The sequence below is a fragment of the Delphinus delphis genome, chromosome 2 (genome assembly GCF_949987515.2).
Source record: "Delphinus delphis chromosome 2, mDelDel1.2, whole genome shotgun sequence".
Classification (NCBI taxonomy): Eukaryota; Metazoa; Chordata; class Mammalia; order Artiodactyla; family Delphinidae; genus Delphinus; species Delphinus delphis.
In genome coordinates this window covers 120,348,105-120,364,342 of record NC_082684.1, presented here as the reverse complement: position 1 = coordinate 120,364,342, position 16,238 = coordinate 120,348,105, and the positions used below count along the sequence as shown (strand labels likewise).

The 16,238-nt window shown below is 49.2% G+C and overlaps 1 protein-coding gene across 1 annotated transcript in view; it reads right to left on the bottom strand.

Moving 5' to 3' along the window:
* Positions 1 to 16,238, bottom strand: part of LRRK1 (leucine rich repeat kinase 1) — a 123,112-nt gene that overhangs the window by 28,114 nt on the left and 78,760 nt on the right. The window contains exons 12-21 of the mRNA XM_060005516.1: positions 16,140 to 16,216; positions 10,604 to 10,733; positions 9,850 to 9,962; positions 9,206 to 9,420; positions 7,035 to 7,199; positions 6,356 to 6,528; positions 5,133 to 5,253; positions 4,716 to 4,875; positions 4,049 to 4,325; positions 724 to 895 (exon numbers count right to left, since the gene is read on the bottom strand). Coding sequence (XP_059861499.1) covers positions 724 to 895; positions 4,049 to 4,325; positions 4,716 to 4,875; positions 5,133 to 5,253; positions 6,356 to 6,528; positions 7,035 to 7,199; positions 9,206 to 9,420; positions 9,850 to 9,962; positions 10,604 to 10,733; positions 16,140 to 16,216 — 1,603 coding nt within the window. The remainder of the gene's footprint in view (positions 1 to 723; positions 896 to 4,048; positions 4,326 to 4,715; positions 4,876 to 5,132; positions 5,254 to 6,355; positions 6,529 to 7,034; positions 7,200 to 9,205; positions 9,421 to 9,849; positions 9,963 to 10,603; positions 10,734 to 16,139; positions 16,217 to 16,238) is intronic.

Genomic DNA, 16,238 nt, shown 5'->3' with positions numbered 1-16,238 from the left:
TCCTTCAACACAACACCAGGTGAACCCACAGAAAAGAACTCCTTGGGTTAGGTCTTCACTGCTCCCAGACCAAGTTAACGTTCTATGCCAGTGGTTCTCAAGCTTGACTGGACAGTGGAGTCACCTGGAGAGCTTTAAAAAATACTGATCCCTGGCTACCACACCCACAGATTCTGACTTAGTGGTCTGTGTCTGTGTCTGGTCTGTGTCTGTTAGAGCTCCCTAGGGGAGTCTAGTCACAGCCTGAATGGTAAAGCCATGATTCTGAGGCCATGGTTCTCGAGGTGTGGTCCCTGACCAGCAGCATCACCTGGGGCAGTGGTTGGATAAGCAGACTCTTGAGTCCCAGTCCATAGCCACGGAGCCAGAACCCAAGTGGGGCCTAACTGTCTGTGTTCTAACAAGCCCTCCAGGGGATGTTGATGTTGGTTAGATTAGAACCCTGATGGGATATTCTGTCCAAGCCAGCTAGGCACTGATTTGGTATTCACAGAATGATTCAAATGGGTCTGTGGCTTAGAGGAGAGAAGGCAGCCATGCTGTACTGGCCTCCGGGCCCTAAGTCAGCAGATTTGCTGCAGGAGAAGGGTCTTCAGCCAGGCTCCTCCAGCAAACGGCATCTCCCTCCCTCCCTCCCTTCCTCCCTCCCTCCCTCCCAAAAGCGCACAGTTGCAAGTGCCTCGCATGCAAGCAAAAACTGCCCCATGCAGAAAATGCAACTACCTGAAGGTCCATCTCGGCCAAGCTGATCAGCATCCGTGCTATAAACCTTTGCCAGAAGCCAACTGGAACGAAGCTCATCTTAAACACCCTCTGAATGGTGTTGGCTGTGGGATGCCGCATGCCGTGGGTGTCTAGGCCAGGTTTGGATGGAAGAAGATGTGGCAGGAGATAGCTGAAACACACCAAAGGGGGCTGGTGAACCAGGGGCCTGAGCTCTGCTGCAGGGCCCTGACCCCAGCAGATGGACTAGCCTGGGGCAGGCTCTGCTGAAACAGCTCAGGCTGCTGGGTGCCTTCCTTCCAGGGCCTTGGAATCTTATTTTTAGATAGAGGGGGTAGTTTATATGCTTCGAATAAATGCTCCAAGAGAAAATGAAGATAGGCACAGTGAATCTGTTTATTGACGTTTCTAAGATAGAGACTAGAATACGGCTAAGGGAAGACGTGGAAACATCTGTGGTCATAAACAGACAGAGCAAATAGTAGTTAATTCTCTGTAAACTGGGTTGCGACTGGGGAGTCACTTAAAATTAACTTTGGATGGTGAAGGAAAAACAAATACAGCTGCACAGTTCTAAGGACAATGTAGATATTGGGGTCAGAGAAATGTTTTTGGCCTTAGAAACTATTTATTGTTCTTGACCAGTTGAAACAACACAGTTGCCTTAAAAGTTCGAATGAGGCTGTTTGTGCAAAAGAGCGATGTTTTATGAGAGCACTCTTACTCATAAAATCGCTGAATCACAGTGTCAGTGAACCATTCATGACTGATCATTTGGAAACAGCTGAAACGGGGGAGGTCCCTCTAAGATTTCCCTGACAACCAGCATCTTCTGTGTGCCCTGGAGCTAAGGCGGCCTTGGGCAGAGCCTTGGATGTGCCCTTTTCTTAAAGGTTTGCCTTCAGCTCTCCTAATCCTTTAAAAATACATCAGTTTAGGTCCTATAAAACGTCTTTAGAACTTTCTGAAAGGAAGCGCTGAAAGTATTGTAGAAGGAAAATTCAGTGACAGCCTGGTGGGCAGAGCACCCAGGGATCGATCCTGGCTCTGTCTTCAGCACACAGCTTAAGCTCATTGCGATTCTGCTTCCCTGACATGGGAAGAGAATGGATACTGACCTCAAAGGGTTAGAGAAGGATGGACAGGGGGCAGATGGTGAAGTTTTTGGTCCTTTTCAGCCATTACAGGTCTTGGGTGAAAGGACCTTCTCAACTACCCCAGCTAGAGTGCCTCTCTCCACAGCCAGGTGATGTCCAACAGATGCCCTGATTTAGTCCTTTAAGTTCTGAGAAGTCCTTCTTTATCTCTCTGACCTCCCCAAATAGGCAGTTCTCGTCAGTGCCCAGTGTGATTTATCCTGCTTCTTCTGCCTGCATCATGCTCAGCTTGGATCTCACAGGAGCCCCTACACTGCCTGTGTGCTGCAGCTTCCTGCTTCTTTCTACCTGGCAGGTGTCCCCTGGGCAAGGGGAGGGAGCACGCTCTGCACCCAGGTGCCCCAGTACGCAGCACACAGAGCAGGTGCTCAATATTTTTGAAGGCAGAGGAGACTTAGAAGCCAGCATGGCAAGTGAAGAGATTTAAACTGACTGGCAATGGAAGCCCTGCTCAAGGTGAGCGGAGCCCTGGGAGACCACTGGCACCTCCTTAAAAGTGATCACTGGTAGGGCAAGGCTGTCCCAGGGGAAGAGCCTGGGGAATTAAGAGGTGAGTTCTTCATGTGCCTGTTGAACATTAAGTCTGTGAAGACCTGGGCACTGCGGAGCCGGCTCACAGTATGTCCCTGAGGTTGTCTCAGCAGTCGGGCAGGAGCCTTCCCTGAGTGCTGAGAGCCAGCGAGTCCCCCCTGGAAGGTACACAAACACTCAGAAGTGTAGGGAGGTTCAGAAATACCCTGAAGGTTTTCCCAGGGACTGGAAGCTTTCAGGGCTGCAGTTGAAAACTATGCTTTAAAAGGAGCAGCAAATGCCTTTGTTTTTGTTGATAGTGTCTTCGACCATATAAAACCTTATGGTGCGAGGAGCTGGAACTCCTTGTCCCTGGGGCACAAGGGAACGATTATACCTGTGCTAAGATGGAAAATGCTTGGACACTCCTGACTTTAGATGGAACCAGACACCATTGGCTATGAGCACTTAACACAAAGATGGAAACAATAATAGTACTGATAATCCTTGATGTCCTTGAAGCTCACAGGTGCAGGAGACACTTCTCATAGTTTACATGTATTATCAAATTTAATCCTCACAATGACTATAATACTAGTAGATAAGAGTATTATTCCCATTTTACAGATGAGAAAAGAAAGGAGGTTGGGACTTGCTTTTACATAGTGCTAATATCTCCTCATTCCTCTAATCTGTTGATAAAATAACCAGAAAATTGTCAGCTTCTGGCAGTGTTGTAAACTCATAGCCTGCTTCACTGTGTGCCTTTTCATGGGCCAAAGTCAAGGATACACCTGGGCCATGGTGTGAGGGATCATGTGGGTTTTGAATTCCTCTTTGGGGTTTCTCTTTTTAGGACTCAATCTTGGCCGTCATGAAGCTGGAACAGGAAGAACTGAGGCCCCCTCCCATAGTCATAAGACCAAGTGGAAATCTCAGAGAGAGATGGCCCAGGGCTGGCTCCCAGGAGACCCAGTCTGTGCTGATGGAATTGCTGGGCTGGCCACACAGGGTCCAGGGCAGCTCCCTGGGAGTCTCCTGTGGGCATCCCCCCAGAGCTCTGGGGTTGAGGGGCAGGGTGGTGACAAGTTCTATGACAGATGAATGGAAAAGGTCTGTGGATTTGGCATCCTGGCTACTGCCTCAGGGCCAACATCAGCATCAGACCCAGGAAATGGCTGAAACTGAAAATAGGGCAAGGAGGCCCTGAGAACCAAGCTGGTTTAGGTCAGAGCATCATCAGATTTAACCCATATGCCCCTCCAGCCCCTGCCCTCCCTGCATTTTGAAGCTGGTCTGTATAATTAGCACACACATCTTTGTTACTTACTCCATTTTTATTCATCAAATAACCAAGCAATCAACCTCCCAAAGCGTGAACTTCCCAAAGTTACCTTTAATGCCATTGCTATTCTTGCATGTTTTCCTACACCTTTTCAATAAATGGATTTCTTTGAACCCCCTGAAAAGGGACATCCAAGGCACAGGAAGGAGCAGCAAGCCGGGGGACCGGCCAAGCCCACACCCTGCTGCCCCAGCCCAGGCAGGCAGGTCATTATCATGGCCCATCCCTGGAAATCTTGCTCGAGCCACCAGTGGTCCCAGCCCTAATTCCTTCCTCTAGGGAGCAACCGGCACAGCCCAGTCCGTGGCCTCACCTGTCGTTGGCGACGGGCAGGGCTATCTCAAATTTCGCCAGGAACTGGAAATATTGCTCTTCTGTCTGCTTCGTGAAGCCGGTCCCAACCAGCAGCATCCTGAGGTCCTCCGCCCTGATCACCCCATTCTTGGCCACCGACCTGGAGCCCTTGATGTTGAAGATCCTCTGCAGACATTCAGACAACCAAATGGGGTCGAGGAAGTAGAGGTTCCTCAGGCCGTGGCTGGTGTCCGGGAAGTGGAGCAGGGTGCCGGTTTCAATGAGGAAGCTGATGGCTGCTCAGGGGAGGGGATGAGGGAACAGTGTCAAACAAAGGGCAAAAGGGACTCTGGATGACCTCCTCCTAAGGGGGCCAGCTTACAGATTCTTCTTAGGAAGCAACCAACACTCCCAACACATGGGGCCCTTCACATGTTCTCAAGAGGCATCTTGTAACTATTGCCAATGTGCTGATCTCCATTATTCATGGATTCCATCTTTGCAAATTCACTTACTCGTTAAAATTGATTTGTAACCCGAAATTGATACCTGAAGTGTCTTTGCAGTCATTTGCAGACATGCGCAGAGTGGTGAAAAATTTGAGTGCCCCTCCCCAGGGCCCTGTGCCTGTGCCTGCTGGTACCCACCTGATCCCCTCTCCCTGCCCACCCTCCCAGCCCACCCACCGGACTGTAGGTCCTCGTAGTCCTTGATGTCATTGCCAGGTATCTGCTCTACCAGCTGCTCCAGCTGCCTGTCCGTCAGGTACTGCACATCATCGCTCAGGCCGCGGCGCTGCTGCTCTGCCAGCACGGCCTCCTGGAGGCTCAGGTAGCTCCTGGGTATCTGGGACAGGTGGGAAAGGCTGGGCCCTCAGGTGTGCCCAGCCAGCCTGGTTCGCCTGCCACCCTCCAGAGGACTGAGTAGGTGGAATGCTTCCTGTCACTGTCCCACCCCTCTCTTCCCCCAAGAAACTGCTCACATGGGGACCACACACTATATACAGCACATGTGTTTTACAGTAGAAAGAGAGAGGGAGGTACAGTTCCCCTGACACATGGGAAGCAGGCCCCTCTGGCTTCAAGGGGATGAGAGGTACCCACCAGCCTCCCCGCGAGTCGCTGGCAACCAATGGTGCTGCCCACGTCTTTCATGCTGCACGTGACGTGGAAAATGAGCTGCCGCAGCCCTTCCTGACCTTCCAGGCTCTTACAGGAAAGTTCGCTGTGAGTGCAAAAAAGAACCGTGCTTATTCATCGTACCTCCCCTCTCTGACAAGTACTGCAGTGCCTCTGTTTTCCTAAGTGTTTCGTCCCAAACACTGGCAAGTTGAGAAAACTCATGAGAGATAGACACAGAAATTTAATGAGGCCTTACTTGATGCAAAGCATGGTGCTGGGGGCACCACAATGTGCTGCTTTAGTCTGTCTTCCCAACGTGCCCACTTTACAGAGGAGGAAAGTGAGGCATGCAGGCACAAGGTGACTCCCAAGGACACAAGCTGGAAAGGAGCAGGCTTGGGTGGGACTCAGGTTTCTGACCCAGAGCCAGCACTCCTATCATCGCAGGCCCCAGGGGGCATTCTCAAGGGCACTCGAGGAATTCCTGAAAGCCCCATCCTGTACTCTGAGCCACATGGCATGTCTCCAGGCTGACCCATGCAGCAATGCCCATGGCACTTCACCCAGAGCGAGGGAACCCAAGAGCCACCAGGGTAGCAGTCAGAGAACACTTACTAGCTGAGCCTCAGTTTCATAATCTTCAAAGTGGGCACAACAGTCTCCATAACCTGCAGAGCTGTCGTGAGAATCCAAGGACAGGAGTGGGAGAATCAACATGCCCAGGACACTGGTCCCACCAGCACTGGCCCATCCTGAATCCCACCCTGTGGCCCTCCCCCATCTCAGCCCCTCTGGACCACTCAGACACACTGGGAGGACCAGGACCACACCTGGGGTCTGTTCTTGATCAATGATCAACAAATGTGATGGGTGGTATTTGAGTTTCTATCTCGTGGTCCCACTGGGGCCGTGCACGCTCAGCATTGGCCCTGGGGGTGGGGAGGCTTGGACAGGAAGCACAGAGAGTGTCTCCAGGCCCTGCCCTGCAGATCCTCTGGCAGCTCCTCACCCTCCCTAGGGCTGCATCTGCTCTGGGGGTCCAGCTGCCACCCTACACCCTGGACAGGGCAACAGAGGAGCACAGCCCCTGCCTCAGGAGCCCTCTGCAGGCAGAGCAGGCGTCCCCAGGGAGATGGACAAATGAGGGGCCAGCAGCCACAGCCCCGCGACAGGTGGGGACGAGCAGGATGCCATGGGACACTCACTGTAGGTGTTTGAAGGTGATGTCCGGGAAGCCGGTGGCCCTGGACCCGGAGGGTGAGCGGCAGAGCGCCAGCACATAGGCGCGCAGCGTGGCGATTCTCTCCACGCGGAATTTGGTTTCGATTAAGTCCAGGTGTGTTCCCACCACCAGCACCACGGCATTTGGGGCCTTGGCCTGTGAGAGAGAGTCTGGCTGGGGACGGGAACAATTCCCTAGGTGGTGGATGTGCCAACCCTGTACGGCCTGGCCCTCAACCATCACCCCGCTGCACCCCGCACTCCTCTCTGAGAACCTCGAGGGCCTGCCACGCACTAGGGGGTGTGTGAGGGCCTGTGACACTCCCTGGGGCCTCCATCTCTGATCCCTTCAGACAGCGCCCCAGCTTCTGGCCCACGTCACCTTTCCACTGGAAGAGGGGAGCCCTGTTCCCCTCCTGGGTCCACGATGTGGGGCTCTTAAATTTAAGGAAGCAGAAAAGTACAAGAGCACCATCAACCATGTGGCCCAGGAGGGTTTTAAGTACTTCACAGTGACCTGTGATTCTGGGGCCTCGTGACAGCCCAGCAAAGTGCAAAGCATTTCTCCCTAACCATTTCCTTTTTTCCTTTTTCCCCCTGAGAAGTGGCGGGGCCCCTGCAATGTCCTGAGGACTGAGAGCTGAAGGGCTGGCACCCCCTCACCTCGATGTTGAGAAGCCAGAACTGAAGGTTGGCCACAGCCTCCTCCCCCAGTGCCAGGTTCCAAACCACCACATACAGGGCCTTGTCTGTGAAGAAGCACTGGTTGACCGTGGCCATGCTGGCGGGGCCACCGATGTCCCAGACGTTGAACTCCACAGACTCAACCTACTTGAGCAACAAGGCAGCAACAGGGAGACATTTTAGCAACCAGGGTTTTAGTCAATCAAATTGAGATAACTGATCACTCTGAACGTTGTACATGGGGGCCTGGTAAAGGCACAGCCGTGGAAAAGCACAGCCTGTCCTGCTGTTTTTCTCAGGAACCAGCCATCTGAGGGAGGGAAGGGGGCCCAGCGGTTTGGAGGTGGGCTTCTAGGGGCTTCCAGGGGCTTCCATCTACTGCTATGGGAGCAGGGCATCCTGGAAGCCTGGGTCTCGTGGGCAGAGGCGTCTGCAGAACGTCGGAGGGCACTGTCTGCCTCCATCTCAGCTGCAGACTGTTAGGAGACATCCTGCCAGAAGAAGCCAGGGGCTGACGGCAGTGCTCACACCAAGGCTTAACCTCCATCCGAGTGAGGGCAAGGCCAAGCAGACAGGCCTCTGAACTGTGCAGGTCAGAGGGCAGTGCCCACCAAGGATGATGGGAAATGGCCCTGATGTGGGAATCTAACAAAAGATTAGTTGTTGGGCTCTGGGGAAAGGCTGTGTAAATGGTGGTTTCTCTATCGTTTTATGAGGTCAGGGTCTGGCCCAAGTAGCTAAGGCTGCACTTTTCTGTGGCAAAGAATCGTTCACACCATGCTGCAGTTTGGACTCCAAGACACAGCGTGCTGACCTGCTTTTTTGGTGTAAAGATGAAAATGGACAGCTGTTCTAAACTGGCTGAAGGCCCAGCCACACAGAGAATTACGGAATTCAGTGTTCACAAGATCAGGTGGTTGTCCTTCAATGAAAGGGGTGGGGAGAAACTTGAATGATGGCAGAAAGGAAGTGGGGGCAGCCGAAGGTCAGGAAAAGTGGAAATACTAATTCACCCCTCAGACCTCGGACAGCTATTTGCTTAAGAACTGCTGGAAGAAAGTGACGTGGAATAATTGCTTAAAAAAGCAGGAGAGAATCCAGATTCTGGTTACTTTCGAGAACCTTTGGACATGCGTTAGCTAGGTTCACTCCTGGGGTGTTCTGGGGAAGGGGGCAGGGCTGGTGTTAATTATCTGGCCCTAATGGGCAGATCTCCATTCTCTAGAGAACTAGTTTCTGAGTCCATATTAAAATATACATTCAGCTTAAATGTTTCATGACTCAAATTGGATTTCCCTGACTTCAAGTGATTTTGTGTGAAAGACTCTGCAATAAAACTGATCTCTAGCTCGCCCTGTGCTGGGGGCTGTGGGGAAAATCGTGCAGCCTCTGGCCTCAAGTTCGCTGAGTTTTCCACAAATAGCCTCCTTGCACCTGTATCGCTGTGTGGCTACGTATACCCACAAATACGGCAACAGGTAAGGGAGGCATCATTGGCATGTATTCACCCCCTGTGCCGGGAGAAATAGCTCAGACCTGTGCTATAGTCCATCCCACCAATATTCCACAGGCTCTTTTCTCTGATTCAAGTGCAAGACAATTTTCATTTGTCTAATACTGAATGAAAAACAGGATGATTAATAGGTTCATTGAAGGACTCATTTTAATTAGGGCTTAGAAACTAGACCTGTCAGAACTTGGGGTGAAAGCAGGTTTTGAGGAGGACAGTGCATTCATGCCGGGGCTGCCTTCTCAGCCTTCCTGTTAGGGGCAGGTATTAGTATATCTCATTCCTACAGCAGTAGTTCATTCTCAGCTCTGGGGAGGGGCCTCGTCCCAGGCCATCTGAATCACAGTCTTTGGGGCCTGGGCACTGCTGTCTTTAAAAGCTCATCAAAGCAGTCTAACTGTCAGCCAGGGTTGGCCTGGAACCTCAGCTTAGCTATAACAGAAAAACTACAAGGACACGTTAAGAAATTATTCACTGCCCTTGGCAGGAGCTGGTTTGAAACACACACAGTGACCCCTGCAAATATCCTGGGCCTCAGATACCAGGCTGAGAAAATCCTGGGCTCTCTGGAGAGGAGAGATAAGGGGCCCTGGAAGCTCCCTCCCTCCCACAGGGACTCTGCACGCCAACCATCCTTGACCTTGGCTCTCGAGCCAGCCGGCCTCTGGAGCTCCCACTTGGTGGTCCTGATGGTGGCCTCGCTGTGCACCACCTGGGGGGCCCTCCCCGTCTGTAAGATCTCCAGGAGGGTGGACTTGCCCTGACGCGGAGGACCCACGATGATCATCTTCATCTGCTTACACTTCTCCGCTTTCCGCAGCTGAGCACGCAGATAAGACAGCACTGCTTTGGGGCCTGTGCAAAATCACAGTTGGGGAGGGTGGATGCTGCTGCTGCCATATAGGTGGGAACATGCTCACATCTCTTGAGAAACAAAGTCCTATCTGGAGAGAACACTTTCTGTGTGTTCTAACTGGGTGAGTTGAGAAGACTATTGGGTCTATGGAGGGAAGGCGTGATATGAATCACCCCAGAAGTGAAGTCTAAAAGTCAAGGATCTAAAGACAGCATCCTTGCTGCTACAGGTCATAGCTGGTTTGATCACATGGTCAATTGCAATACAACGGTCCAGAGCAACCATTGAGTTCTGGATAACTTTACAGCATCTTCCCAAACACGGGAGCCAGAGGTGGGCTCCACAGGTTCCCCAGCTGTTTCCACCCCAGGTCCTTAACAACTGGACTTGAGTGCCTTTTCGAGGGGGTGATGCTGAGGAAGCCCTACCTTCTTTTCTAATCTCTGCAGGCACATTGCTGACGTTCAGGTCTTCAATGTCCAACTGCCAGAGGTTGCCCAGTTGCCCCAGCTCAGGAGGGAGCTCTCGGAGGCCAGGATTGCTGAGGGCACACACACACCATGGAAGAACACACACACAGCAGCCCATCAGCCTCTGGGGCCTGTGGGGGCCACTGACAGTCTATACCCCAAGCCCAACATCTTGGGCCCTGATTTCAAGTGTTCCATTTAAATACTAATTCCAAAGCCTTTCTCCCTGGGAAGCCAGTGGTACAAATGGCAGCTTTGTCTTCTGCAAATCCCCATGGCTTAGAACGGGGTCCCCTCCCCCAACTTTCCCATCTTTTCTATCATTTACACTATCCTAAGGATGATCACTGCCTCTTCTTGACAAGGCAATGTAACCTGAATTATTTTATATTTTCATCAAGTTTTGCACACTGTCTGAATCCCCCAGCAGTGCTTGGCAGTAGGAACTTAGTAAATGAAAGGATGGATGATTGAGGAGTCCTTCTCATTATAAATGAGTGAAATAGCAAAGAAGGCATCATTGTATCACTACCTCTGCCTTCCCTTCCCTCGCCTCTTTGACTAAGCCTGGCTCTGAAAATCCAACTGCTGCTTCTTGGTACATAGGTGGATTATTTCTCCCTGGCTTCCGTGTCCTCAGGTGGTTTACACAAGGACATTCTGCTTCCCTGGGCCAGAAGAGCCAGTGCAACTGCTCTGGCTGTGTACTTACTTTCCCAAGTAGAGTTCTGATAAGCTCTTCAGTAGGCAAACTGAGGGTGGGACTGCATCCAGGTGGTTGTCATTCAGACAAAGGACTTCCAAAGACTCACTTAGGAAGGCAGGAAATTCCAGTACACATGCTGCAAAGAAATGGCAAAGCAGACTGTACATTTGAAAAATAATTCTGGACCATCACAGTGTTGGAGGTGTATAAACTGGTACAACCTCTGGAGGGCACTTTTGACAAGTCTATCAGAATAAGGTGCTCATCTCATGGACCCAGGGATTCTAATTCCAGGAAACAGTCCTACAGACATCCTGGCACGTATGGCAAAGATGTGAGAACAAGCACACTCAGTGGCACACTTTGTAACAGTAAAGGTAGAAGACAGCTTATATGTCCACCCACAGGGAGTTGGTTAAATGAGTAATGGGATTATATACAACTATTACAAAGCACAGGGCAGGTCTACATGTATGGGTATGAAGAGATACTCAAGAGCTATTGGTAAATCAAAAAAGCAAGGTGTGGAATTAGGTATCTAGAAGGCTTAACTTGTGTACCACAAAACATATGCAAACATGAGATCAAACACCCTCCCATGAATTTAGGTATGTTATATGCATGTGTGCACACACCTTACAATGCACATATGCATGCTATATGATGTTGTGTGCATGTGCACACACCACACATGCACACACGCATGCATGTGTTACACGAAGTTACGTGCACATACACATATGTGCACATATGTATGCTATATGATGTTACGTGCACACACCACAATGCACACATGCATGCACATGAAGTTATGTGCATGCACATATGTTATAAGGTGTTATAGGCATGTGTACACATACCACACATGCACAACCATATGTATACATTGCATGCTGTTATAGGCATGTGTATACATACCACAAATACACATATGTGGTGTATATGTTATAATGTATGTCAGACACAAACACAGTTGCTACCACGGACACATGAACTTCCATAGTTTGCTCTGGAGAAGGGAATTACTAGTGTAATGGAGCAGGACCCTATGGGGCCTTCCCAGAACAGACCCTCCCAACCCCATGTCCTCCTCCTGCCCCTTGTCGGTAGAAAAATTGTAGCCTCTTAGGCTTCCCCAAGTTCTAAAGAGTACATTTCATCAGAGAAGTTGAGAAAATGCAGAAAGAAAGGAAAACAGTCAAGCAAGACAAAATAATAGTTTAGCTATTAGACAAAGTCAAGGATCTTTAGTTCCTCCTCAAGAGCTATAGATAATATTCTGAGCCATGTCCTTTGAGCTGTTTTGCAGATACTGAATCCCGCACCAGGTGGAAGAAGTTAACTGTATGCTGCCCACAAGCACACAGTCCCCAGACCGGTTGGAACCAGAAGGTTGATGAGATTGACTCCCGATTACCTCACCACCAACCAATCAAGAGAATGTCCATGAGCTGATCACACACCCCATAATCCCCCTCCCTCACCCTGTCTTTAGAAACCGTTCCCTGAAAGCCTTTGGGGAGTTCAGGCCTGTTGAGCACTAGCTGCCTGGACTCCTTGCTTGGTGCCTGCAATAAACAGTGCACTTTTCCTTCACTAAAACCCGGTGTCAGTAGATTGGCTTTACTGCATGTGGGCGAGTGGACCTGAGTTTGTTTTGGTAACACTAGGAGACTGAATATTCACTCCATGCCTTTGGTGCAGTTCAGAAATTTTGTTTACCATATACATGTATTACTTGGTCAATTAAAAAAGCTAGTTAACTGAAAAATAATAATGTGAGCTTGGTTTTTATGCTTCCTAGGATGGCATTCTCTGAAAAACAAGTCAACTCTAGTATATTTAAGTGATTTCATTAATTAGGCTAATTATGAGATTACTATTAAAATCACACCAAATTTGCTGTTTCCACAGCACCAGAGTGTGTGAGTTGAGAAAGAATGTGGAGAGGGCTTGGAAACCGATGGGAATCAGAGGGTTGGATTGCAGCAGAATCTCTGAAGTTCCTTTTCCTTTCTCCTAAGGCAGGGAGAGCACACCCCTGAGGGTCCCTTTCAGCTCAAATTCAAGGTAAAACAACTGCCTCAAAGCCCTCTCAGCCGGTTCTCTGCCAGACACATGAGATAGAGAAGCTAGAATTCTTTTGCAGGGCTGAAACGACGTTCCTCTGCCCTTGATCACAGCTCCTCCCTTAACTCTGGCTTTTCTCCACACATGTAGCTGCAGTCTCAATGGTAATGGGGTAACCTGGTATCAGAGAATGTTCTGGGAGAGACGATAACGGAATACAGATATTGGCGCCTGGAAAATTTGCCCAGCTAGTGCCACGTGAATGGCCCCTATGGAAATAAATGTGTAACAGACTTTTAAAGACAGCTTTGTACTAGTCCTTGTTCTACAAGAAAAATGTTCAAAAAGAGTTTTTTTTTTTTCCAATGAAAAAGAATGATCAACTTCAGCCCTAATTCCCATGGAAAGAACATCAAGAATAAGAAAGGCTCACTTTCTTCCCAGAACACAAGTTCTGAACACATGGCTTCTGTGCTTTCCAATTTTAAAGTTTCACCTTGGCGTTTATGAAGCCTCTTTAAGTAATGGATGGATGGAATAAAGGATTTATACTGCAAACAGAGGCAACACCTGACACAGACCTCCTGGCCCAGAATGGAAACTCTGGAAACTGGGCTGGGCAGAGCACAGCTCAAGGTATTTATGAGCCGTAATTATTTATTCATAAGCTATTTATGACTCAGCTGGTCTGAATTTTACTGTAAAAATTGCTGTCCAAATTATTTTTGGACAAGGCCACTGTGCCAACATGACTACTTGAATGTACATAAATCTACCTGGAGTTTTACTATCCATCTGCAAACAAGTATAGATAATCCCTTACCCGAGGTCAACAGCCTGAGAGAATAACCCTGCTGAGGAAAAGGGTTTGCAGCGGGTCTCTCCTTTTCACCAGGTGTGGGCCTCAACTTTCTACTCGAAATTGAAAAAATCAAGAGGCTTTTGTCATGTGCCAACAGCACAGCGCCATCCATCTCTGCCAGGGAAACTCCCAGAGGTGTGGCCCCTCCCCTAGCTCCAGACACATTCCTGCGGGCCACCAGCAGGGTCTCCAGAACACAGGTACATGTTTCTGTCCCACTTTTCACTTTGTGCCTCTGGCCTTGCACTCTGGCAGTTTCAAGAGAAAGTGGCTGTTCCTGCAGGGTGCTGGGTGCACCTCCTTGTGCACATCTCTATGCTCTGCATTTCTAGACTGGAGACACCTTTCTAGTCAACGGCAACCCCTGAGGCTTGACCCACAGCGATGGAAGTGTGGCCGAGATCCACACTAGCAGCTCTTTTCGTGCCTACCCTCCTGTTTGGGCATCCATGAGAAAAAAGTGTTTGCTTCTCCTTCCTTCCAAGTGAAATCCCTGTGTCTGGACTCAATTTACAAAGTCTTAAGGCCCTTTGTTTTGAAAAGGATCAGTTATGAAATTCCAGATTGCATTTCCCTAGTAGCAAGGTTAAGGGCCTTTCCTTTCTTTCTGGGCCATCTGGACTTCCTTTTCTGTGAACTGTTGATATCCATTGCCCAGTTTCTGCCTATTGGGTTTGACTTTAAAAAAAAAAATCAATTTGTAAGCCATCTTTGTGTATTAGGGACTGAAGCCAATTTATGTTGCAACAATTTTTGTTGCAAATATTTCCTCTCAGTCTGTTTGTGTTATGACTTTGTTTATGATGCCTTTTACTGAACAAAGTTTTTCCATTTTTACAACACCCAAGATTTTGCTCTTTTTTTAATGACTTCTGGATTTCCCACCTAGCTTTTAAAGGTTTTCCCATATTATACATTTATTCTCTTAAATGTTGTTTTTCTTTTATGCTTCAAGCTAACATCCACATGGGGATGTTTGTAACTGATGTAAGGTAGGGCATCTAGTGCTGTGCTTTCCCCCCTTTCAGCTGGACAAGCAGTTATACCAGCACTATTTATTGAAACAATAAAACATTCTCTTCCCCACTAAATTGAAATGCCACATTTATCATATATTAAATTCCTATATTAGGTCTATTTTTGGACTCTGTTCCACTGATGATGTGTTACTTTTTCAATCCTATGTAAAAACACTCTTACATGACTGATATATGCATATCATATGTATACAGTAGTTCATCAAAAAAGGGCATCAGGTAAGCAGACTACTTAGTTCACCTCCTGCAAATGTGTCTTGGCCTCTGTGGCACTTCTTATCCCCATCTCACACCATCTATACTCAAAGAGCACTTGTCAATATAGATTGATCAAGCTGAAGAAAAAAGTTATATTACACTTAAAACAACCTAAATATTTGTTCCAGTTCTATGGGACAGTATCCAGAGGGATATACCTGTGAGTGTTGTTGGCTTTAGAACTCCTGGTTTTCAGGTTAAAAAAGAGGGCTGGTGACTGAACTTGAGGGACAGGTCCACACCTCCCCCTGCACCTTACAGAAGATAACGAACAAAAAGAACTGTGTTCCTAGAAACATTCTCTGCTGAACTGGCCTTGTTGTGTGACCATACAAACACCCTAGGAAAAGTTGTGTTTCTAATGAGTTTGGAGGAAGACCTCCAGAATCTCAGCCCAGCCAGGACAGCCTGCAGGGCCAAGGGTGGCTGTGTCCCCATGTGGATCTCACAAGATGCCATAGTGTGGCAGTTAAGGACTTCATAGTACTGCCCCCGGGCCCCAGTGCTGGATTCCACAGTGCTGGCTGAGACCTGGCTTTTGCACTCAGTAGCCATGTGACCACATCAGTCAACCGTTGTGCTACAGACTGAATTGTGTCCCCTCAAGTCCATATGTGGAAGCCCTGACACCCAATGTGATAGTATTAGGAGATGGAGTCTTTGGGAGGTGGTCAGGTTTAGACAAGGTCATGAGGGTGGGGCCTCCATGATGGGGTTAGTGTCCTTATAAGAAGAGATACTAGAGGGCTCTCTATCTCTCTCTCTCTCTGCCACATGAGAACACAGCAAGAAGGCAGCTGTCTGCAAGCCAGAAAGAGGGCCCTCACCAGAAACTGACACACGCTGATCGTGGACTTCCAGCCTCCAGAAAAGTGAGAAAATATATTTCTGTTGTTTAAGTTACCCAGTCAGTGGTACTTTGCTAGGGAAGCCTGAATTGAAGACACTCTGGAGGCTTAGTTTTCTCATCTACAAAATGGAAAACCACAACCCATACGTCATGTGATGGTTAAAGAAAGACTGACACATGTAAGGTATCTAGGGCAGTTCTCACACCCAGCAGGCCATCCACACACAGTAGCTACTAGTCTTGCTGGCTGCAAACAGGAAAGGGGGTTTCAGGACACCTGCAGGCCATCCGTGTGACATGAGCCATGGGCACAGGCACTCCCAGGGTTCTGAGTCAAGCATGGGCATCTCTGGCATTCCCACAGGGCACTGCAGGGGAAGGCCCAACAGGAGGGCCATCCCCCTGTAGGGGAGCAGGGGCAGGTCCCCGCCCAGCTGTCTCATCTCCCAGCAGCAACACACACACCTGCCTCTGTCCCGGAACGCTGGCGGCCTCTGGTGGTGAAAAAGGAAATTCGCTTTGTTTTAAGTACATCTTCATTTCTGTAGGGTGAAAAAAGTCAAA